At 43.0% G+C, this 25,325-nt stretch overlaps 2 protein-coding genes across 2 annotated transcripts in view; one reads left to right on the top strand and one right to left on the bottom strand.

Annotated features, from left to right (window-relative positions):
* The first annotated feature begins 1,771 nt into the window (after positions 1-1,771).
* On the top strand, positions 1,772-24,023 carry NSG1 (neuronal vesicle trafficking associated 1). The gene is made up of 5 exons (XM_081021631.1): positions 1,772-1,923; positions 2,527-2,681; positions 8,741-8,857; positions 19,880-19,990; positions 21,809-24,023. The coding sequence occupies exons 2-5, from the start codon at positions 2,553-2,555 to the stop codon at positions 22,007-22,009; spliced, it is 558 nt and encodes a 185-aa protein (XP_080877757.1). The 5' UTR covers positions 1,772-1,923; positions 2,527-2,552; the 3' UTR covers positions 22,010-24,023.
* The window catches only part of STX18 (syntaxin 18), a 48,929-nt gene continuing 47,530 nt past the window's right edge, over positions 23,927-25,325 (bottom strand). Inside the window, exon 11 of the mRNA XM_081021591.1 lies at positions 23,927-24,881. Coding sequence (XP_080877717.1) covers positions 24,786-24,881 — 96 coding nt within the window. The 3' untranslated portion in view covers positions 23,927-24,785. The remainder of the gene's footprint in view (positions 24,882-25,325) is intronic.

Below are 25,325 nucleotides of genomic sequence, written 5' to 3'. Positions count from 1 at the left end.
GCTGGTGCCGCAGAAGACAGAATTGGGATTCAATATGACCATAACGATTGGAGAACTGGGCCCAAACTTAACAAAAAGAATTTCCATAGAGAAATGTAAGGTTCTATACTTAACACTTAGGCAGGAAGAATCAGAGGCACAAATATAAGACTGGGAACACCTGGCTTGCCAGTAGTATATATGAAAAGGATCTAGGGGTCTTTGTAGACCACAAGCTGAACACGAGTCAACAGTGGGATGCAGCAGCAAAAAAGAAGAAGACCCTGTTCTAGGCTGCATCAGCACAAGTATAGTCTCCAGATCCAGGTCCTGCCCTTGGTCAGACCACACCTGGAGCCCGGGGTCCAGTTCTGGGCACCACAGTCTAAGAAGGATGTTGACAAGCTGGAACATGTGCAGAGGAGGGCAACCAAGAGGATCAAGGGTCTGGAAACCAAGGCTTACCAGGAGCCTTGAAGGAGCTGGGTATGTTTAGCCTGGAAAAGAGACTGAGAGGAGATAAGACAGCCATCTTCAAATATCTCAAGGGCTGTCACATGGAAGAGGGAGCAAGCTTGTTTTCTCCTGTTGCACCGGGGGATAGAGCCTGAGCCAATGGCTTCAAGTTGCAATGAAGGTGATTCCAACTAAACACCCTGAAGAACTTTATGGTGGCAGGAGCTGTTGGATGGTGGAACAGGCTCCCTCCAGAGTTGTTGGGCCCTCCTTCCTTGGAGGTTTTTAGGCAGAGGTTGGATGCCCATCTGTCATGGATGCTTGAGTTGAGATTCCTGCATTGCAGGGGTTGGACTACATGACCCTTTAGTACCTTCCAACTACATGTTTCCAGGATTCCGAGGGCTCTTCCCAGTCTTATGGTGCCCTGTTGCCAGTTCCAAAGCTAGCAGCTAGCTTAACATGTCGTGGTCTGCAGCTGACTCCCCGCCCCCGTCTTGGCATTAAAAGGACAACGGCCCAAGTGGAGGAGGAAGAGGCGAAGCGCCCCACCAGCCTCGTGCGGGGCTTTGTCCCACTTTGGGGCTGCAGGCAAATCGCCCCCCTTCTCTGCACTCGATGTCTCGGGGCCCGGGGGGGGGGGGCGCGCAGCCCTCGCCCTCGCCGCTCCGGGCTGCAAGCGACACGCAGCTGGCAGGCGGCGCCGCCGGATAGCGGAGGGAGGACGAGGCTGGAGCCCGGCCAGGGGTCGGGAGGGTCGGCCCCGCACAGCCCCTTCCGCCGGGCAGGCGGCTTCCCGCTTCCCTTTGTTTGGCTGCGGCGCTTGTTTTCTCCCGGGGGAGCCTGAGGGTCCCCTCCTTTTTGACAGGGTGGGGGGTTTCCAGGAGACATTTCCGCAGTAATGAGCCTCCCACCCCACCCCGCGGTTGCTACAAGAAATAAACCCGAGTGAGAGAAAAACCAGCGCAAGCGAGACCCCCCCCCCGCCCGCCCGCCCGCCGGCCTCGCCCGCTCCGCGGTTGCCTCGCCCAAGCTTCCCTCTGCCCATCCCGCAGCCTGCCAAAGCCTCCGTCCGACGGAGCCCCCGGGCCGCGCGCGTCCGCCTCTGCCCGCCCGCCCGCTGCCTCCCTCCCTCCCTCCGTCTGCCGCAGCCCGAGCGCGCGGGGCGTGGGTCGCCCGGGGCTCCTTCGCGCCTCCTTCTGGGGCTCGGGGGGGGGGAGGGAGGCGGCGACGCGCGGGCTGCGTCACGCCGGAGGCGCTGCTGCTGCTGCTGCTGCTGCGGGAGGAGGAGGAGGAAGGAGCCGCTCGCCGCGCGCCCGTTAACCCGGCGCCGCTCCCTCGGCCGCGCGCTCCCCTCGCTCCCCACCAGCCCTTGGCGAGCGGCGACAGGCGAGAGACCCGACGTGCGGCTCCGCCATTGCTGCCGGAGCTCAAGGCGAGGAGGCCAGGCGGAGAGCCGAGGGAACATCCGCAAAGGCAGGAGGCGAGGTGAGGCGCAGAGCCGCGCTCCGGGGGCGAGGAGGGGCTGCAGCCGGGGGAGGGGGGGGGACGAAAGCGTGGCACGGCCCCCGGGGGTGGGCAGCCGCGCGACCCCTTCGCAGTCCTTGTGTCTCGGAGAAGGAGGGCAGAGAGGACAAAGGGGCAGGCGGGCGGGCGGGGAGGAAGGATGCAGGGATGCAGGGAGAGAGGGAGGCAGGGACCCCAGGAGGGGCGCCGGGATGGAGGCGGGCAGGCGGGGGCGGAGGGACGAAGGGAAGAAAGGGAAGCCAGGGCTGGCGGGGGGGGGGGCACCCAGAGGGGCGAAACGGGTCTCAGCCCCAGACGCTGCCTCCTTCCCACCCGTGGAACTTGCAGAGCAGGCTCCGCGCAAGCGGCTCTCTCGCTGCGCACCGAATTGCGGGGAAGGAAGGGGTCGAGTAGCGCACTCCCTCCCCCCCCCCAGCCCTCCATGGATGACATGTTAGGAAAGTGGGGTTGGTCGTGCCCCCCAGGTGGCAAGTGGTCTCGTGTCGGGAGGGAGGCTGGCCATTTTTTGGTGCAGAGCGTTCTTGTGACCCGTCCTTTGCGCTTCCGCACGTGTGCATTTTCCAGGACTCCCTTTCGTCCAGGAAAAGAAAATGGTGAAGCTGGGAAATAATTTTAGCGAGAAGAGCACAAAGCAGCCCCTCTTGGAGGATGGATTCGACACCATCCCCTTGATCACTCCCCTGGATGTCAATCAGCTACAGTTCCCACCTCCTGATAAGGTACAGTCGGTTTTTGGTTTCCACCCCTGACAATCGCACCCAGATCTCAGGCAAACAACAAAAGAATGTCTGTCACAGAGGCTTGCAAAGCAACACTGGGAAACCAGGTTTTTCGGTTTTGAGAAATATGTCGGAACCAACAATTGTGTAGTTTAAAGGTTTTGCTTGAGAATTAAATCTATTGCTACTTCCTGTGAACCTTTTAAATTACAGTATCATATGTCTGGTACATCTGTTTCAATCATATAATATCTCTGTGTCTTTTTACTCCATTTTACAGCATCTGAATCACCAAATCCCCCATTGTTTAGCCAGTAACCTGCTGCCAACCTCATCCCTATGTGTTTGAATAAGAAGTTCATTCTGAATAATGAGGTTGTCCTCTTCTTTCCAGGGTTTGCAGTGCAGCTTAAGAAATATTTTTGAACAAAAATACTCTCAGATCTTCTCCATTAGATTTCCCTAGAGAACAACCCCATGAGGCTCTTCCCCATGAGGCTCGCCTGGGACTGAGAGGAAGGAGGCTTTCACAAGAAATGCTTGTGCCTCTAAAGGACATGTAAAACGTGGTTGTCATGCATGGATTCAATTACAGTACATTACCAACATCATGAAGTGATACTTTTCTAGGGACAGAAAGGGATTCATAGCTTATGCTACAGATTTGACCTGGTTTCATGGTTATTGCCTCTTCCCAGGGAAAAACCATAGCAGAGAATCCGCAGCACCCACACAAAATTATACTTTTTAGGACTGTGGGCTGGGGAACCCAGACAATTACACTGGAATAACCTCAGATAAGTTTGGTGGCACTGGATTTGTGGAATTCCCTCCCCAGGTGTCTGGTGCTGAAGTAGTTGTATTTCTTTGGTGCCAGTTTTAACTGCTGCTTTTGTCTTTTTATTACTGTACAATAATTTTTACTATTGTATTCCATATTATTTATGACAGTTGTTTGTTTTTTTAAAAATGAAGTCCTATGTGAACTATCCTCCAAACATGTTTGCAGGACGATATTTACAAATTTAAATAAAAATATCCTTTAGAGACAACCCAGAGCAGGTACTGGCCCTTTTTAACTAGCTTGTAAAGAAAAATTGCAAGTAATGCTTGGAAAAGGAATCTGTGGATATACTTAGGGCCCTGGAAGCCTTGAATATCAGATCTGAGAGCTGTGGTTGTTGCAACATAGAACACACAAAGGCTTTGTTGCAGCTGCTCTACATGCTTTTGTTCACATCCCTGGGTGTGGCTTCTTGCCCACCAGATACCCTCTTTGCACTCAGCCCAGCTCTTCAGTTGTTGCTGCTACATAATTTTGTTCTCCAATAAAGAATATGACAAGGTTGTATATGGGATAGGAGCATATCTTGACATGTCCCCTGGAAAACGTTGTTGAGTTGGGCTAGCTAGTAAAGGCTTTTGGCTACTCGTTTTTGGCTTTTGACGGGTGTTCCCCTTCCTTCTTCACCAGAAACTGCCAAATAATGTAATCAGCAGTTGGGCATCAAATACATCTGTAAACTGGGTTCCAGGCTGATTTTTCAGCACCATATTGCTCTTAATCAGAGTAGACCCGCTGAAATTAATAAACTTGACTAAGTTAATTTCTTTAGGACTGTTAGGAGTAAAAGTCGGTGACTACCACCCCTACTATACTTGTCCATATAATAAACAAGAACTCCTAATGCCAGCTCTCTCCGGCATAATTTCCATCCACTCTTCACCCCGGGAGCCACAAAAGGAGTGTTTAAACCATAGGCTTCACAATCCTTCCTTTCATTGCATAGACTAGTCCAGGGGTCAGCAACCTTTTCCAGCAGGGGTCCACCGTCCCTCAGACCATGTGTGGGGGCGGACTATATTTTTTGGGGGGAAATGAACAAATTTCTATGCTCCCACAAATAACCCAGAGATGCATTTTAAATAAAAGCACACATTCTACTCATGTAAAAACACCAGGCAGGCCCCACAAATAACCCAGAGATGCATTTTAAATAAAAAGACACATTCTATTCATGTAAAAACTCGCTGATTCCTGGACCGTCCGTGGGCCAGATTGAGAAGGCGATTGGGCCAGATTCGGCCCACGGACCATAGGTTGCCTACCCCTGGACTAGTTCCTACAGCTGAGTTGAAAATGGGCCTTCCAGCTCCAGGTACTGGTTGTTGGTTGTCCCACCCAACACAACTTGAATACGTGATGCCTTCTACTACTTAACAGGGTATCCCGAACCAAGGCCATTGTTGAAAATTCCCTCTCCACCGCGTGGCCCCCCCGAAAGCCAATGGGTAGCTGCACACTGAGAAGGCTACAGTTTCAGCAGAAATTGTGTGACTTGCTTTGGTCTCATGGTAGCACGAGGGATGCCCCTGTGTCCTGTCCCTCGACCCCCACTGCTCTGTCTCTCCCTTTTCCAAAACAGCCATTTTGCCACTTGCAGCTACCCCAAGAACCATTTTGGTTAAAAGTAGCTGCGGACATGGATGTTGCCTCCTCAGCCTTATGGTGAGCAAGTAGCGATGCTGGGAGCATGTGCATCCCAAGCGTATGTGCAGGCAGACATAGATAGCTTGAGTGGGGAACCCCCTGTAGAAGCCCATTGATAATGATCAGGGTCAAACTGCACATGGCACTCAGTTGTCTATTAGCACTGGCAGGAGCAAAAGGTTTCTTCCTAAGGCTAATGGGGGATTTTTGGTTAGAGTTGTGATGGGGGAAGAATGAACACTTCCCCTCCTTGTGCATTGTGGTCATTATGAAAATGGCCTCTTCCAGCTTGCTACTATTTAAAAACAAAACCTGGAATACTGGCTCATAACACATTCACCTTTGAAGTTGGCTTAGTTCTCAGGCGTGCAATTTCCGCTCATTCCAAAGCTTGAGGAAACCCAATCTTGGCTGGCTCCTTGAGATATCACAAGGCCACGCCCCTCTCTGGGCCAGGATTTTCATATGGTTTTGCTTAGGTGGTTTTTAAATAAGCAACTAGTGCAAAAAAGGACATTCCGTTTAATGAATCTACATAGTGTGTGTTTTTGAAAAATAGAATAAAGGGAGTCAGCTTGAGGTATGGAAGGGGTGGAGAAAGACAATAGGCTAGGACAATAGACTTTCATCATTCAATTGGCAATTGTGTCAACTGCATTCTGAATGCAGGAAGAAGCTGGGCTCATTCTTCTCCTGGAATACTGTGTATTGCGACTCCCTTTTTGCATCTACTTGTACCTAATTCCTTCTGGATGGTGGATGCTGAACCTGTGGTCCTCCAGACAACCCTTTAATTCCCTTCAACCATTTAACTGTTTCCACAGTTAAGGGCTTAACCAGAGGCTGAAAGCAAGTATGCCTGGCACAACTGAAGTTGATTAGTATTTTCCCCTAGCAAACCTGTTTCCTCCCAAAATCAGACTTTTTGTGATGAGGAAAAAGTGGTTTCACAGTTGCTTCATGCAACATCATGCAACCTCCCTGCAAACAGATCACATTGATTGCTCAGTAAATCGTTGGAGTCAGTCTACTTCTCTGGAAACATTGCACAAATAATCAGGTAGCCAACAGTCCTGAGCTAGATGTACTGGTGACCTGAGTCTGCTTAAGGCATCTTCTTTACTTCCTGAAAGTGAGCAGTGACCAATGGCTAAAAAGCCATTTCTGTCCCAAACCAGGTCAGAATTGAAATCAAAATGTTATCCAGGAGTGCCAGTAGATGAACAGCCACCACCTTGCCTGCAAAAGGCACTGAATACCTTGAGCATCTTGACAAGAAAGGAAGGTTTGCCACTGGTTGCTATTTTAAAAAAATAACAGGACTTGGGAAGGATTTCTTCAAGAGGGGTCTTGCAGCTGCCCCATTTTTGAAGATGTCCTTCATGCAATTCCATTAACACACTCTTGCAGAGGTAGGAACATGGCTTCAGCATGATTTCTTGGCCCAATTTCAGACCGGTGAAAAGAAGGGGGAAATGGCAGGAGGGGTGGCAGAAAGAGAGAGAGAAAGAGGGGGGGTGATGAGAAGGAGAGACAGGAGAGGGAAAGAAACAGCATCAAGGGAGGGAGGGAGAAATGGCAGGTAGCCCCTCCCACCTTTGCTTCCAGCCGCTAGAGCATAGTCCGTGACAGAAGAAAAGCTTGCTCACCTCTGCATTATATAGTGCTGTTTGCTAGTGATGTGATTTTAAAAAGGAGGCTTTTCAAGGTTTAATTTTATGGGGGAATTCTACCTAGGAAAAGAGCATGGTGTAGCAACAGGTTTCCTCAGTCATGAGGCATTTTGAAGTTTTACTATTGAAATTAGTGGACTTAACAGTTCAGTAAAACTTGGTGGAATGCCACCCTATGTCTTTCTCTGATATGGTATCGGATCATCAAATTCTGCCCAATGCAGTGAGTTTGGAAAGGGCAATAATAGTACACTTGGTGTTTATATAGTCTTTCCTGTAAAGTGGTTGGAGCCCAGGGTTGCCTGAGCAGACTTCTGCTTGTGTCACAGGACTTCCACTTGTGGTCCCTCCATAGGGTTCCCCAGCCCTCCAGAGCACATTTTGAGGCACGCAGGGGGCTGCAGAGGGGAGGGGAGAAAGACAACGGCCTGCCGGGGATGTTTTGCTCACAGTGTACAAGCTATTATTTCAAGGAACCTTTAAGAAAAGGCTTAACGAAAGGTGGGTCAGTGCTATTGAGCTGCCCAGTTTATAGCTTAACCTCTTAGTCATGATGCACAGGAGCTTTTCATAGACCCCGAATCTGTCCAGCTTTCTGATTCTAGAAAACAGCACCATTTTTAAAGGTATTCTGCAAGGATTTAAGTCAGGGCTTGCCAACCTTTTGTGGCACATCTGGAGAAGCTGTCATGGGCAGCACACACACAACCCCTAATGTCTCACAGACTATTATATTGGCTACAACAGAATGCTTCTTTCAAGCATGATTTTTTTGGGGGCGGGGGGATGCTGGGGAAGGAAACCTGTGGGTGCCATGGAATGATGCTGTGGGCACATGTGCCATGTTGGCCACCCCCAATTTAAGCCACCCAGCATTTAAGGAAGATTTATAACCTTAAGCACATTGAGGTGAACGTGAACACCACTGGAATTGCAGGTGTCTGCTCAGAAGTAAGCCCCGTTGGTGCAAGCCCCATTGAAAACAGAGTAAGGATGTTTAGAGTTGCAGCCTAAGGATGTTTATACACTGGGGTAAAACACAAGCTTCCTTTTGCACGGCAATACCTAACTTAGAGACCTGAATGTTGGCCTAATATGACACCAAGGTAAGGGAAGACCTGATGTCAAATTAATGATAAAAAAGCATCATCACAGGAAATGAGGTGGTTGTTATGCATCTGCTTCCATAAATAATCTGCGTTCATAATTTCCCAATACAGTGGCAGAAGAAAGCACATGTTATGCAGCTGCTTAAAAAGTGGTGGGGAAATCCTTGAGACATCAAAAACATTAAGGGTGACCTTTTCCAATAAAGATCTTCATTCAGCAAATGAGGCCTTGCCATGATACTTCGCAACCTGCTTTTAGGAAGTACAGTAAACCAAACCTGGCTTTTAAAGGAAGTGTTTGAATTAATTTAAATTGCTGCTGAGTTCAGCTATTGTGATTTGCTTTTTGTTGGCTCTTGTTTTTAGTAAGTTACTCTTTTTATTACCTTGAGGGTTGTTGAGAGAAAGCTGGCACATAAATATTATCATCACCCATGGATACGTTTCCTGCACAAGCAAACCCCACTTGAAACAGACAGGAACTGTTTCACAGGAGAACTTTCTGGTAGATTATGCTCATAATGTTCATGTCACTGAGGACGGAATTGCATGTAATGAGTTGAATCACGATTTGAAGATCTTTCCCCCGATGCCTCTGACATGTGAGCAGATGAGCCGCAGAACTGGATTCATCAGGTTTCTTTTGTGGCACTTGCCTTCACTGCAAACTGTATTTAATGAGCAAGTCATGCACAAAGGGAGAGACGGCTGCATTGTTATATGTTTGAGAGTTTCGCTGCACCAATCAAGCTGGTAATTGGTCTCCTGTTGATGTTCCTTGCAAAGGTGGTGGTCAAGACAAAAACAGAATATGAACCTGACCGCAAGAAAGGAAAATTCCGTACTCCTAAAATAGCTGAGTTCACAGTCAGTATCACTGAAGGTGTCTCAGAACGGTTTAAGGTAAGTCATATCATAACTTTATTTCTGGCATAAAGAAACAGATGCTTGACTTATTCTCTTGTATTTAGAACCTATCATCTTGCTCATTTGGGCCTTGCAGGTGGCTAAACAAAAAACAACAACCCACAACTATTGTTGCATAAATGGGAGAAGTTTGAAGTGAGGAATTAAAATCTTTAGTTCTTTGGTGGAAGAATCATAGTGGAACCTTTGCCAGAATATTGTCTTTTTGGTGCCTCTTGAAGACATTCCTCTTTCAGCAAGCCTTCTAGGTGGAGACTTTTATCCCATCTGGTATTGGATGAATTTGAATAGATTTATAGAAGTGTTGCTGTTTTTGAAAGAAAAATGTTAATTGTGTTTATATATGCTAGAGTTTTAGCTGTTTTATATATGCAGTTGTTCTGTGTATGTTTTTATTTCATTGTAAATTGTGCTTGGGAAGCCTCAGGAGAAGTGATTCATAAATGAAATTATATTATTATTATTATTATTATTATTATTATTAATTTATTAGACCGAGATTGCTCTAAGAAAGCCCCACAGACCTGTACGCAAAATCTTAGGGCTCAGACCAACAGGATAGTCTCTTGCATGTGCCTCATTTAAATTAATGGGAATTGTGTGTTTAAATATGGCATGTGCAGGATAATTCCCTATTGGATTATGTCTGTTTATCTACAGGTTGTTATTTATTTAGCATAAAGGGATAGCTCCCTGAACCTCTGCTCCTTCATTTCCATGTTAACTTTCATTTCCTTAAATGCCCCTCCTCCTTATTCCTTTGTTCTTAGGGTCTGCACTGATCAGTAGACTGTCTCAGAAATTTTATGTTTGAACTCATGAATTTGCTGGTTTTTATCATCCATTTGATGGTGCATGAAAAATGTTGTTCTCTAATAGTGTAAACTTGCAAGTACTATAGGCCACCAGATCAGTAGCGAAGGATAAATCCTGTCCAGGTTGGAAATTGTTGGAGGGCTGATTGAAAGGCTGGCCAAAAATCAGTTTGCTTTTTCTTTTAAAGATTGGATGTTCTTGGTTAACAGAGAAACAAAAGATTAGCTTTTGTTGGAAGGTGAGGATGGATTAGGGCTGTTTCTGAATGTTGCTATCCTTGGCAAGCATCTTGAGGCAGCCCTTATTCTGTACCAGTGGCGTGAAATCCCTCCCACTGGATGTAATGGGTGAGAAGACTTGGCCTTTCTGGTGCCTACAATTTCTGTACTACATTTTTTTTGGACTTTGCATAACAGAGGAGCATAAACCAACATGAGACAGAACATCAAAAACCCATTAAAAGTTCCTGGGAAAGTGTGGCTGTATCGGGAAGAAGGTGTAGCTTTGCTAACCCAATTGTCACCAGGTCAGACAATAAATATGATTTAAAAGTACAGTGGTACCTCGGGTTACAGATGCTTCAGGTTACAGACTCGGCTAGCCCAGAAATATTACCTCGGGCTAAGAACTTTGCTTCAGGATGAGAACAGAAATCGTGCAGCGGCGGCGCAGTGGCAGCAGGAGGCCCCATTAGCTAAAGTGGTGCTTCAGGTTAAGAACAGTTTCAGGTTAAAAATGGACCTCTGGAACAAATTAAGTACTTAACCCGAGGTACCACTGTACTGAGTCATTGGCAAGTGCTTGGAATTTAGAGGATCAAAAAAAGAGAGAGAGATTAACCTTCTCATAGTTCAGATTACCTAAGACAAAGGTAGCAGATAGACAGGTGAGCTTCTTGGTAGGAAGGAAGCAAAGCAAAATTGTAACACTAAAAGTATACACATAATGGATAGCATTGTGCTGTGACACAATTCATATCTGATACCCAGTCAATGCCTATAAAATTTGTGCAACTCCATTCAGAAAGCAAAAGGCCTGAGGAAGGCATAGTTACAAAAACAGCTAAGATTGGTGGTGAAAGCAACCATGTATAGCTATAGAATTGCAGAACTGCAGAGCTGGAAGAGACCCCAAGGATCATCTAGTCCAGGCATGTCCAACAGGTAGATCACTGGACGTCTGTGGTAGATCATTGGTAGATCATTGACTCCCCCCAAAGAAGCTGAACAACTGTGGCTCCCCTCCTCCCTGAAAAAACTCAACATCTTTGACCTGAACCCCCCAAAAGGGGGTAGATCACTGCCAGTTTTTAACTCTGTTAGTAGATCGCAGTCTCTTGGGAGTTGGCCACCCCTGATCTAGTCCAACCCTGTGGCGATCACACAGGGCCCCCGGACGTTTCACGGACTATTGACCCTGTGCCACCACTGCGGTTGCTTTCTTCGCTGCCGCCACCCCGCTTCTCACGGGGACACACAGAGTCCAGACAGTTGCTAACATAAACAAAGAATCAAGTTTATTTTTATGTGCAGGTATGGTTTCAGTTTATTTTTCTCTTGTCAGTTTCTTAAATCTTAGTTCCTACAACTTCAAACTGAATTATTCTCAACTATCTGTTATTCTCAATTATTCTCAATTATCTCTCACTCTCTCACAATACAACTCTACCAACCCACACCTAAGCCTCTCTCTTCCTTCTCCAACACCCAAACCTCAACTCCCAACTCCCAAACCTCAACTGACTTTTCAAAACCTCCGACTCTATCTTTTACTCCCCCCTTGCATTCTCACTGGCCAATCACACCCATTTTAACCCTTTCCTTGACCCATCCTAGGAGGCAAACGCCACATTCCCCCTGCTATGCAGGAATATGCAGCTGTCCCGTATGGGGATTGAACCTTCGACTTTGGTGTTATCAGCACCATGTTCTAACCAACTGAGCTACAGATACTGGCCAAAGGTTTGAGGCAAGGTTATTTCTTAAGAGTTTCTTCCCAAACAAATAGCTGAAGCTGGTGGTAATGATGACATGCTGCACTGCAGGAGTTTTCAACTGGTAGAAAACTTTAGTTTTATTATTATCCATTTGTCAGGTTATCATTGGACTAAGCTGCAAGGAGGAGATGGCAATCTTCCACTTCCATTTTGATTATCTTCAGCTTGCTGTGTCATCCCAACTCAAATACAGTTAATATAGTTAATCTTAACTAACATCTTAACTATAATCTTAACTATAATTTATTGAAGTGTCAGTAAACCATAATTAAGACTGATCGTTTTTTTGTCTGGGTTCAGACCTGTAGTTGGTCAAAAATGAATGTGCCAATGACTGTGCATGACACTGAGCCTTGTTTAACATCAGTGGTTCTGTAGCGCGCCATACGTATCACTAATATGTCCTGGTCCTTCCACTAGTGACTAGTGGAAACAATGGGTCTCAGACCCGACCTCTGCCTTGCACTCAGTTTCTGAGGCAAGTGACTTGGCTTTTGACCTTGTTTTCTATGACTGGCCATAGCAGCCATTTTGTAAATTAGGGTGCTCCCTGCCCCCAATGTCCCTATACCCACGACTCTTTGTCAACACTCCAAATGTGTCCACTATCCCCAAAAAGCTGTGGACTCGTGTCCTATAAGAACAGTTTAAGATTAGCCTACCTGCATTTGTGCCAAACTAGATGAAACTCTGAGGACGCGGGTGGCGCTGTGGGTTAAACCACAAAGCCTAGGACTTGCCGATCAGAAGGTCGGCGGTTCGAATCCCTGCAACGGGGTGAACTCCCGTTGCTCGGTCCCTGCTCCTGCCAACCTAGCAGTTCGAAAGCACGTCAAAGTGCAAGTAGATAAATAGGTACCACTCCAGCAGGAAGGTAAACGGCGTTTCCATGCGCTGCTCTGGTTCGCCAGAAGCGGCTTAGTCATGCTGGCCACATGACCCGGAAGCTGTACGCCAGCTCCCTTGGCCAATAAAGCGAGATGAGCGCCGCAACCCCAGAGTCGGCCATGACTGGACCTAACGGTCAGGGGTCCCTTTACCTTTTTAGATGAAACTCTGCGAGATGGGTGATCTCTAAGCAGGTTGTTGTTGTTTTTAAACTAAAATGCAGTTCTTGGGGTGAGAAGGAATCTGACTGGAACAGCAGTAATGATTAAGGGGTGCTTAACACTTTCCCTTCAGGTGAGTCTTCCAACCCAAAATGGCTTGGTCAGCTACTTTTTGACTCAAAGGGAGATAAATATAGGCATCACACACAGCATTTCTCAGTAATTCGGAGCAGTTTGGGGAAGTGTTGTTTTTATTATGTATTTTGTGATTTTATGTTGTAACTGCCCTAAGACCTACAGGTATACAGCGGTATGCAAATTTAATAAATAATAATAAATAATAACAATTCTGGGAGGAGACAAGTGAGCTGAAAGGTGATGTAGCCATCTGTCATGGATGCTTTAGTTGAGATTCCTGCATTGCAGGGGGTTGGACTAGATGACTCTTGGGGTCCCTTCCAACTCTACAATTCTATGATTACATGCCTCTATAAAAAGCAAGGCCAAGCCATGGTTTGCCCCTTGCATGCTTGGAAGCTCAAATGACAGTTTACTGTGACACCTCAATTTAACCAATGTCCTGGGTCCAATTGAGAATTGAGTTCTAGTAGTTTCTAGATTATTTTGTGTGTGTAACATTCCTAAAACGTGTACAAAATGCAGCATAGTGTTTTGTAGATTAAGACTTTCAAGTTGCATTGTGAAATATAATCTACCAACAACTTTCATAAGAAGCAAATCAGGATGTTTCTGCATGTAAAAGCTGAAGACAGCTGTTTCATGCAGGTAGAAGAAAATAAACAAAAAGCAACTCCCGAGTCATATATACTCGGAGGATTATTAAATGTTTGCATTGTTATGTACTAGTGGATGGAACATGAAAAACCCGTTGTCACTTAGATATTACTTTATGGTTATCACACTGGGATTACCTTCATGGTATTAGATTGTTGGGTTTGGCTGCTAAGTAACGGATGCATTGGAGAGAGTTTGCTGTAGGATTTTGCTCCCCTAGAGAATTGCAGGATTTATCTTGATGCTGAAAAGGAAAAGGGAGGAGAGGAAATCCGTACTTTATCCAATTATATGTATCCTTTTTCATTCTAAAGCTTTGAAATCACAACAATCTGTAAGTTTCAGTTACAGTGCTTGTAGCATTTTAATGTGGCCAATTCTCACTCATGTTTGCTTCCTGTGGCGGGGGGGGGGGGCTCCCTGAGCATTTTGATCTCCTCTCTCCTACCCTTGCAAGTTGTTCTGGGGGTTTTCCTGACCCCCACAATGCAATCTGAGCTTCAGTTTACTGTTCTCCATCCAGTCCATTAGTGTCTGGTTTAGGACTCCTACCACACAGAACACAGTGACTTCTGCATCATTGCATGAAGATCTTTGCATGAGGGTCCCAGTGGCAGAAAGCATCCAGAGAGGTGTCTGTTAGCAAGGCCTTCAAGAGACAAGCAAGCAGTCTGCAACCTGGTTCATAGGCTACTGCAGCGAAGTGCCCATTGCTTTCTGAGATTCCAAGCCACTCCAAGAGGACTGGGCAAATGGTGTGGCTTCATCTCAGAACTCCACTGCCCTCCTCTGTGTAGCAGGAAGGAAGCACACTGCCCTGCGCATGAGTTCCTGGAGGAATGAATTTCAGGGGAAAGGCTTCCATGCCTTTTGGGAGTTCTTCAAAAATTAAAATACATTACATTTACCTTAATCAAAAGACATCACTCTTTTCTAGTCAAGCATCTCTGGGAATCTAATCTGCTTGTACAGTTCTGGATGTTCTGCCCAATTTGAATGGTTGGAATATTGTTGCTCTTGTTGTTTCCTATAGTAATGGCAGTTTGAAGGAACCCTCAGTACAGAAACACAGTACATTTCTGGCACCCATTAGCCAAGTATAAATCCCCATCCTCCCAATGCAAGAATTCATTTTTATTTTATTTTTAAATTCTTTTTATTAATTTCAATTCATTATACAACACCAAACATTAACATAACAAAAAGACAAACAGAAAAAAAAACGAAAATTAAATGAAAGAGATTACATAACATAAAACATCAACAAATTAATTTTAAAATAACTAAATAACACAACAATAATTGACTTCTCTTCAACTCGGTTTCGGAATATGTTACAAAAGGTTTTCTATCTGCAGTTTCATTTTCTTAAATCTCTTTACATCGCAGGCGTTATATCGAGCCTACTGTGATTTTTAAATTTTTTACCTCTGTTTCAATATATGTCATAAATTTATTCCATTCATTATTAAACTTTGTACCTTTTTGGTTTCTTATTTTCTGTGTCATTTTTGCCAATTCTATATATTCAAATAATTTAGATTGCCAATCATTTATGGTTGGGATTTTTGAGGTCTTCCAGTTTTGGGCTATTAATGTTCTAGCAGCCACCGTTGCGTATTGGAAAAGTGTTTGATCTTCCTTTTTAATTTCTTCTCCGCTTATCCCCAGAAGGAAGGCCTCGGGTTTTTTTGTGAAGGTATATTTAAATATGTTTTTTAGTTCATTCTAAATACTTTCCCAAAACTTTTTAATTACCCCACAGGACCGCCACATGTGATAAAAATTGCCTTCCTTAATCTTACATTTCCAGCATGATTTGTCTCCGGTTTTGTACATTTTTTCTAATTTTACAGGTGTGATGTACCACCTGTACATCGTTTTTTCCATGTTCTCTCTGAGTGATGTACAAGCCGAGAATTTCATGCCTTTATTCCAAAGTTTTTTCCACTTATCAAACTCTATGTTGTATCCAAAGTCCATCGCCCATTTCACCATTACCTCCTTTATTTCCTCATCTTTGGTGTCCCATTCTAGCAGCTGGCTGTACATTTTTGATAAGAGTTTTGATTTGCTTTCCAAAATTTCTACCTGGAATCTAGATTTTTTTTTGTTCATCCCAAACTTTTTGTCTTCCGTCCACAAAGCGTTGATTTGATGAAATTGGATCCAGCCTGTTAGTTTATTCTTTATCTCTTCATATGACCTTATCTTCCATCCATTTTCTGTTTTTACTAACAGATCTTCATATGTCCATCTTTCTCCTTCAGTATTTATTTTTTTAACTGTTAAAATGTCAATTGGTGATAACCACCAAGGGGTATTTCTTTCCAGTAGTTTTTTGTTTCTTTCCCATACTTCTAATAGTGGCCCTCTAATAATATGATTAGAAAAACCCTTGTGGACCTTTTTTTTATTACGCCACAAATATGCGTGCCAACCGAATCTTATATTGAAACCTTCTAAATCTAACAGGTCTATGTTTTTTATGACAATCCACTCTTTAACCCAGCAAAGGCACGAGGCTTCATAATATAGCTTCGAATTTGGTACCACAAATCCTCCCCAATCTCTTTGATCCGTTAGTAATTTAAATCTAATTCTTGGCCTTTTTCCTTGCCAAATGAATTTAGAGAGTACTTTCTGCCATTCTTTAAATACTGAGGTTCCCCTAATTATCAGTATATTTTGAAATAAGAACAGCAATTTCGGCAAAAGATTCATCTTAATTGCCGCCATCCTGCCCGACCATGAGAGTTTTATTCTGTTCCAAGTATCCAAGTCCTTCTTTATTTCTTTCCAGGTGTTTGTGTAGTTGTCTTCCATTAGATTTATGTTCTTCATGGTTAGCCAAATTCCCAGGTATTTTACTTTTTTAGTTGCTTTGATACCAGTCTGTAATTCAAGGTGATTTTTTAACTCTTCTTTCATATTTTTGGTCATCATTTTAGTTTTTGTTCTGTTTAATTTGAAGCCTGATAACTTTCCAAATTCTTCAAGCAGATCTAACACTTTACTAACACTTTTTTGTGGGTCCTCTAATGACAACATCAAATCATCAGCATATGCTTTCAATTTATATTCTTTTACACCAATTTTTATTCCACGTATCTCTGGAGTTTTCCTTATCTTATTTGCAATAATTTCCAATACCATGATAAACAAAAGAGGTGATAGAGGGCATCCCTGTCTTGTACCCTTTGAGATTTCAAAAGAATCCGTCAAATTATTATTAATGATTAATTTAGCTCTTTGGTTCGAGTATATTGCTTTTATTCCTTCCAGGAATGTGCCTGCAGTTTCCATACATTTTATTAAGAATTTCCAGGATACATTATCAAACGCCTTTTCGGCATCAATAAACATTAATACCGCAGGAATTTCATTTTTACACTCCAAGTATTTGGTAATGTTTATTACATGTCGTATGTTATCCTTTAGTTGCCTATTAGGTAGAAATCCGAGTTGGTCCTTGTGTATAAAGTTGACTAAACACTTTTTAAACCGGTTCGCCATTACCTCTGCAAAGATTTTATAATCATTATTTAATAATGAAATTGGTCTATAATTTTTAATGTTAAGCTTGTCCGAATCTGGTTTGGGTATTAATGTAATATATGCTTCTTTCCAGGAATCTGGTATTCTTCCTCCTCTTAGAGTCTCATTCATTACTTCACAAAGCACCGGAGTTAGGAGTTCTTCTAGGACTTTGTAATACTTGGCTGACAAGCCATCAGGCCCCGGGGCTTTTCCTAATTTCATCTTTTTTATCGCTTCTTGAATTTCCTCCATTTTTATTGGTTTATTGGTTTATTTAATTGACTTTTTTCCTCCTCCGATAGGCCTTTAACTCTGTTGTCTTCTAAATACCTTCCTATTTCTGTTACATCATCTTCTCTTTTATATAGTTTTTCATAAAAGTTAAGGAAGCCCTTTTTTATTTCATTAGGGTCCTCCAAGAGTTGTTCTTCTATTTTTGTTACGTTTTCTATTACATTTTGTTTTCTCCTTTTTCTTAGTTGCCACGCTAGAAATTTCCCAGTTTTATTCGCTGACTCGAAATATTTTTGTTTCATTGATTTAATTCCCCATTCCACTTCTTGATTTATTAAAATTGAATATTGTGTTTGTAATATCTTGTGTAGTTGTTTATTTTTTTATTCATTTGGTTTCATTATTAAATTCTTTTCGCATTCTCTTAGTTGGGTAAGTATCTCTCCTTTTTTTTGTTCTCTCATCTTTTTCTTATAACTGTTTTGTTGGATCAAGAAACCTCTTAAAACTGCCTTGCTGGCATCCCAAACTATCTCCATATTTATTTCTTTACTAATGTTTAAATCAAAATATTCTTTCAAGATGGATTTAGCTTTTCCAATCACCTCCTCATTTTCAAATAGATAATTGTTCATTCTCCATCTGTACATTCCCTGAGTTCCACATTTTAGCTGTAACACTATTGAGCTATGATCAGATAGGGTTATGGGTTGTATCTCACATTTCATCACTCTTATTGTTAATTCTCTTGAGATCCATATCTGATCTAGCCTACTCCAACTCTGGTGTGGCTCTGAGAAATGAGTGAATTGTTTCATCGTTGGATTTTTATGTCTCCATATGTCTACTAAATCTAAATTTTCCTCCAGGTCGTAAAATGATCTTGGTAATTTCCCTTGTTTTAAATTCTTTCTTTTCACACTTCTGTCTAGTTCTGGTACTGGCACACCATTTAAATCTCCAAGTAGAATCAATTTATTATTCTCTAGATCTAATAATATTTGTTCCAATTTCTTAAAAAAGTCCCAATGCAAGAATTCAGATGACCAAAAGAAGGAGGGGATCTTTTTGGCATTGTGACTGCTTGAACTTCTGATGGACAAACTGCTCATCGCTTCACTTCTCCCACCTTTCAGTGGAATATAGACAGGACTGAGTCTGAATCTAAAAGGACACTCTGTATGTTCGCGACATTTTCTTATGAAAGAGTGATCAAAAACAGAGTAGAGCCCTTATCACCAGAAGCAAAGATAAGTCACATCTTGGATAATCCTCTCCAGGGTAAATCAAGGCAAATGGAACACAGGTGACTTGTCAATAAAATGAGCAATTTCAGCTCTATTAGCGTGGCAGTCACTGTGTGGTTTATAGACTTAGGTCCATAAGGGATTCTGTTTCTGTGTTGTTGGGGAGCAGATGAAATCTGGAAGACACCATCCTTCCAGCAAGGGTTATCTATTTAAATACAGTGGTACCTCGGTTTATGAATTTAATCCGCTCCAGAAGTCCGTTCTTAAACCGAAACTGTTCTTAAACCGAGGCACGCTTTCCCTAACGAGGCCTCCCACCGCTGGTGCCCTTCCACCGTTTGGCTTCCGTTCTTAGACTGAGGTAAAGTTCGCAAACTGGGACACTACTTCTGGTTTTGCGGAGTTCGTAAACCAAATAGTTTGTAAACAGGAGTGTTCTTAAACCGAGGTACCACTGTAGGCAGTAAAGAACCTGTCCCACCAGACATTGCCTATCAGGAGCAAACTCTCTGCTGAAGGGTAGAGCTTTCCATCTTTAGAAGAACAGGGAAGAAGTACTTGAACTCAAGTTGGTGTTTCATTGGGGTTGAATGAAGCCAGAAACATAAAGAGCAGCCTTTGAACAGGTACTGGCATTCAGAGTTTAGTGTGAAACATTTTACCAGAACAATTGCAGTGAGCAAGGCTAAAAATAGGCTTGAGAAGCAGACTGTATAGCCATAATACAAATCATTTGACTCTTGGTTAGCAAAGAGGAAAGACGCTCTCTTGTGCTGCTAGAATTGACTTAATAAAACCTGCTTTGAAGTAGATGCTGTGCTTTTCCTAAGTTCAGTTGACACACCAAGCCCACGCTCCAATTTATGAGGTGGAAATAGAGGCACAAGCCTGTAGGGATGGGGAACCTGTGGCCCTTCAGATGTTGTTGGGACCCCCAAGTCACATCAGCCGTAGCAAGCATGGTCAATGGTCAGGGATGAGCCGAGTTGTAGTTCAAGCATCTGGAGGCCCCAGGTTTCCCATCTCTGATCTAAAGAAATGTGTGGTGTTGGTGCAGAGACAAATTTTACAGAATCTTCGCCCTTTCTTTTGTGGGGGAAGAATAACAGGAATTGGGCAACAGCATGAATGGACTCGTATGTCACAGTAATTTAGGTGCACAGTATATACCTGCTCCTTCACGGCATGAATTGGAGCTCTGGTAGGTTTCAGAACTTTCCATCATTTTCTGGAGTGGTTTTTTTGTGGGGGTGAACAGTGTGCAATAAACAGAAAACTGTCTTGCTAAGTATGTTGATAATATATTGTCTGTTTGCAGGTAACTGTTTTGGTCCTTTTTGCCCTTGCATTCCTGACGTGTGTTGTATTTCTGGTAGTCTACAAGGTTTACAAATATGACCATACCTGTCCAGAAGGCTTCATTTTCAAGGTAATACATAGTTTTCTAAAACCAGCAACAACAGAACACAGTGATTCCGATGTATTGATCATCTATATTGTTTTAGGGGCATAATAATGAAAACTAAAGGAATGGTTCAAATAGGTTGGGGTTTAGCTCAGGTTAAAAACTAAACGCGGCCTGAGGACTTGCAAAATTATGAAAGGCAGGAAGAACATGTTATTTCTGTCCCTCTCAATTCTAGGCTATTTTGCACTAATATTCTACATAATTTAAAACAGTAACAGAAGCCCTGTGCACTTGTGGAGGATGTTTTGGTAATATCCCAATCAATGTTCAGAGAACTGAAAATGAATACAGAATGTGTGTCAGCCAATGAAATAATGTTAGTTATTTTTGCCTATTCAGACAATAGATTTAAATTTAAATAAATGCAGGGTTTTTGACTCCTGACTCCGCTTTTTAGAGATGCTGACGGGTGAGAAAACTCAGTGTTTAATAACTGAGTTATAATTTGCCACACCAATCATGCTTATCAACTCCTTTGAGAACATGGGACATGCCCCCGGATCCAGTTTGGAGCTGAATGTGGACTTAAGCAAGCTTAAACACATACACCACTGAATGGAGAATCAATCCCATGTGCCATCTGGTCCAGCACACTTTCCCCTCTTGGTCCAAGAGCTGAACCTTGAAGCAAAAATGAAATTCCACTTAATAGCTGCTTGAGGCAGGATGTTCCTAGATTTCGTCTCTCCCACCTGGCTGCTCTCCTTTCCCTCTCAAGCAGATGATTGGCAACATTTCTTTAAAGTGCTGCAGGAACCACATCATCAGGTACTCCACATAGAGAACATGTGTTGAGGGAAAGGTCTGTTATAGAAAGGTTTTAAGGAGGTTCCGCCATGGACTTGATAGAGCTGAAACGTAAGAAACTGAAGAGTCAGGTTGGAGCGGGGGACTTCATGGGAATAAACAAAAAAGTGAGATTTTTAGTGGTTAAGAGCGGTGGACTCGTAATCTGGGGAACCGGGTTTGCGTCTCCGCTCCTCCACCTGCAGCTGCTGGGTGACCTTGGGCCAGTCACACTTCTTTGAAGTCTCTCAGCCCCACTCACCTCACAGAGTGTTTGTTGTGGGGGAGAAAGGGAAAGGAGAATGTTAGCCGCTTTGAGACTCCCTAGGGTAGTGATAAAGCAGGATATCAAATCCAAACTCTTCTGGGTGCACACAGCCAGGATTTTGCAGTTCTTGCTTCAACACCTCTTCTGTCAAACTGCCTTTATATTTGGAGGGAGTTTGAAAAGTTGTTTGGGGCTAATGGGATGGAAAATTGCATCAAAGGTGTGCATGCATTTTTATTTTTTTTGAATGACTGTTGAGGTAGGGTTTGTGCTGGATCATGGTCTATGTGCCCGTCTCCTACTGAGAATTTACAGGAAACAGGAAGTCCTTTTATGATTTACATATCAGGGGAAACTGTTTCACTCTTCTAGTGCGTATCTTGGAGGGATGGTGTATCTTTCTAGGGTCTTCCTGTGTGACAAAGTGTACCCACAGTGGACTGAGTGAGAATTTAGGAGAAAACTTCAGTATTCCTTCAACTTGCACAGGATGAAAACCCAGGGAAAGGGTGGGTACATGGGTGTTGTAAGCAAGTACAATATGCAAGGCTAGAAGACTGTGTTTTTAGTTTCATGGTGCAGAAGTTAAGGTGGGCACGTTTGTTGTCCTGCTCTGTTATATTTGTTTTATTCTTGTTACCCACCATGGATTAAATTAAATTACAAACAACAATAGAAAAATGGCCTAGAAATAATTTAAATACATTGAAATGACTGTCTTTCAGAACAATCAATGCATTCCGGCTGGATTAGAGAACTACTACTCTGAACAAGACTCTAGTGCTAGAGGGAAATTTTATACAGTTATAAACCACTACAACCTGGCCAAACAAACGATCACGCGATCCGTATCTCCGTGGATGACAGTGCTTTCAGAAGAGAAACTTTCTGAGCAGGAGACTGAAGCAGCTGAGAAATCGGCTTAACGTGATTGATCTTGTTGATTGGAAGGTATCAAGGGGGCTTTCATCGAACGTCTCATTGTTATGGATAATTTAGAGGTTACTCATATTTATGGTGCAATTGCTTTGGTTTGCAGATAACTGCTTTGCAAAAAGGAAAAATAAGAAAATAAAAACTTAGACCATTAATGGCCAAGTGCATATCAGCATTGCTTTAGAGCTTTAACACCAGTTTCTCTGTTAATAATTCCAACTTAGGTACCTTCTTGCAGTTTAGAATTCCATTGAGCCATCCAGGGGTTTGGACACAGGGGAGAATTGTGCATTTTACTGTGTGTACTAATGTTTTGTTTTAAAATCAGTTTTGCAATCTGAGTTATCATAGCCATAACTAGAAATTATGTGGGTTAGTTATAAACTGTATTTAAAATTGGTTTGCGACTCCAAGATGAGTACCAAAAAATAAAGTTGGCCTGTTTTTTCTCACTGTAACAGATATGTTAGAAGTAATTAAGTTCTTTGCAACAAGGCATGCTTAATTGTTGTTTTGTTAAAGCTGTGAACATTTCACTGCATTTCCACTATGGCTAGAGAATCTTGTATATGGACTTGCACTGACACAAAACAGACACTATGGAAATGTACATTTTAATGGTGGATCATGATGTTTAGTGAATGTGCAAAAATGTTAGGCGGCAAAATATTCTGATAAGTAGTGGAGCCCTACGGAACAGACAAAAAAAGCCACTGTAGAGGTAGCCCACAATGTAATATGTGCAACACGACAGGAGGAGTAGTTTTCTTAGAACTTTCTCTTTTTGTACAACATTAAAAGATTCCCCTTTTTATATGTTGCAAAATGCTTTGCGTTAGCAGCACCGTTTGGGCATTTTCTAATCTTTAGACATTAAGGCTGCAACCCTAAGCATATTTACCCAGAAAACAGTTCCACTGGACTCAGTGGGACTTTCATGTAAACATTTTAGAACTGGGTGTGAGGGAGAAAATGCATTAAATGCATAAAAAGAGCCCTATTCCCATTGCATTTCTGAAATGGCATGTGGGGAAAGGGAGAATAGGAGACAGGCTGCCTTCTTGAGATAAACTTGGATGGGGTGGGTGATGGGTGGGGGGAGTAGTAGACAAGCCTAGAATTGTAGGTGCACGTTTATTGTGTTGGCAAGTTTCTAAACTATTACATGTTTATTATTTATAAACCTTTCAACGTACATTACATAAATATTTTCATTAACTTTATCACTGGAAAAAGCGGCTTAAACATTGGGTGGTCAACCTGTAGCACGCCTGGAATAAACCACGGAAATGTTGCGTGGCAGGCTGTGGCTCAGAGATTGGCTTTGCCTCTTGCCATGTGTCCAGTGCTGTGCTTTTGTGCTAGCATGCACTGCAGAGGCGCCAGAGCAATGCTTTATAAGTAGCGGCACTTGACAGGATGTCCAAATGGTACAAGTACCCCTGGTTGAAAAGCGCTGCACCAGAATTATACTCTCTCAAACCTGGGCCTTGACTTGCGTACAGTTGACCGAAGGGTTGGTCATCACTGGATCAAAGCACTCAGCTGCTATTTTTGTTCATGCTCTGAATGTGCTACTTCCCAGTGGACATGTCAAAAGTTTCATTATTTTTGTAGACACATGCTTTCCAAAAACACATATGTAGTAGAACAAACATGGTTGGTTCCACTTCTGGTTACATTTCCCCCCGATACATTTCAGCATCACGAGCCCGCTTAGCAAAAGCCAGTTGTTTTCTTCATTAAGAACTTTTCATACTGAACATAGTTTCATGTTGTAAAAGAACTTTTAGTATGTCATCATTGCTGTGTGGAATGCATAAAAGCAATAAATTATGTGCCAAATCTTTCTTTTGCATTTTGAAAAAAAAGTTCGGTCCCATATAAACATATTAAACTATACCATGTTTGTATTTCCTAGTAGTCAGGTACTTTATTGAATGTAAATTCACATGTAACTTTTGACATTTTCACTCTGTGTAAAATAAAGAAAAAGGAGGATAACCAAGTCTCAAGCTCAGTATGTTGACATAGACATATGTATTATTGCATTTAAAATCAATCAGAAATGAAGGATTCCAATCACTGTACTTATGGCAACATTCACCTCAAGTTTTCCTATGATGATTATTCTACATGTCTACGATTGCAGAATTTGGATTACTTTGTTTTCTATAGTGGTACACTTATGAAAAACGAAAGAAATGGAAAGCAGTTTTGTTGTAAATTGAAATGCCAACTGTGAAGAATCACATGCTAAACAGTCAAACCTTTCCTTTTCAATGCAATCTGGAATTTATTTTGCCTTTCTGGAATAAGGTTCATTTAGGCCATCAGTTTGATTTTTTTCAACCTGTCATGTATGAACTTTGCTGACAGATGAGACTCTAGGACTTGCTGTGAACTTCAGTTGCTTGGTCACTGAGCAGCACTGCAAAACTCCCACCAGCAATCCATGTGTGCAAAAATATTTAGAAAGAGACCATTGTAATAAAATATTGGGTAAATAGCTAAAAAGCTATGTTCGTTGATGCACCACAACAGTTCCCTGTGTGAACTTACACTAAACCTAACTTCCAGTTGGACCAGTACGTCCTGTAGCAGGAGGTGTAGAAATGCACATGTCTGGTCAAGGTATTTCGACCATGATGATGCATGAAATACAAGACGTGTTGCTTTGTAAAGAAAACATCGTCAGCCAGTGTCAGTCCCAGGTGGCTTCAGCAGATTTTGGTCAGGGCTATATGAATAATGAATGGGCCAGGGTTAGCTACCATACCAGTCCAAGAATAACAAAGAGAAGGAACACATCACAAGGAAGAAGAGGATCCACACACGAAATCCAGCATTATTCTTGATTGCCTGTAGGGAAAAAATAAATCATGATTTCTCTCAAAAGGGTCTAATTCAGGACAAGGCAAAATCTTTTCCAGTTTGAGCCCTGAATACTATTATTTAGCAGTAATGGCTAAAGACAGGTCTTCACATCTTTAGCTGCACATGAACATAAGAAGAGCCTGCTGGATCAGGCTGAAGGCCCACCCAGCCCAGCCTCCAAAGGAGACGCCGATGGGAAGCCTGACCGCATGAATCACATCTTTTAAGAATACGGCACAATGAACTGCAGGGGGCTGACGTAGATCACTGCTATGAAATATTATAAAAGGTGGGCCACTTATCGAATGAGCACCAGCAAGACTGAGGCAGTGTTTGGGTTGATGAAACTGCAAATCTTGGGTCATATCACAGGTGAAAGGCCCTCTATGGCCACTGATGAAAAGTTACATCTACCGGGAGTTCCTATTT

Source organism: Podarcis pityusensis (genome assembly GCF_964106645.2).
Source record: "Podarcis pityusensis genome assembly, chromosome: 9".
Classification (NCBI taxonomy): Eukaryota; Metazoa; Chordata; class Lepidosauria; order Squamata; family Lacertidae; genus Podarcis; species Podarcis pityusensis.
This window is presented reverse-complemented; position numbering and strand designations above follow the sequence as displayed.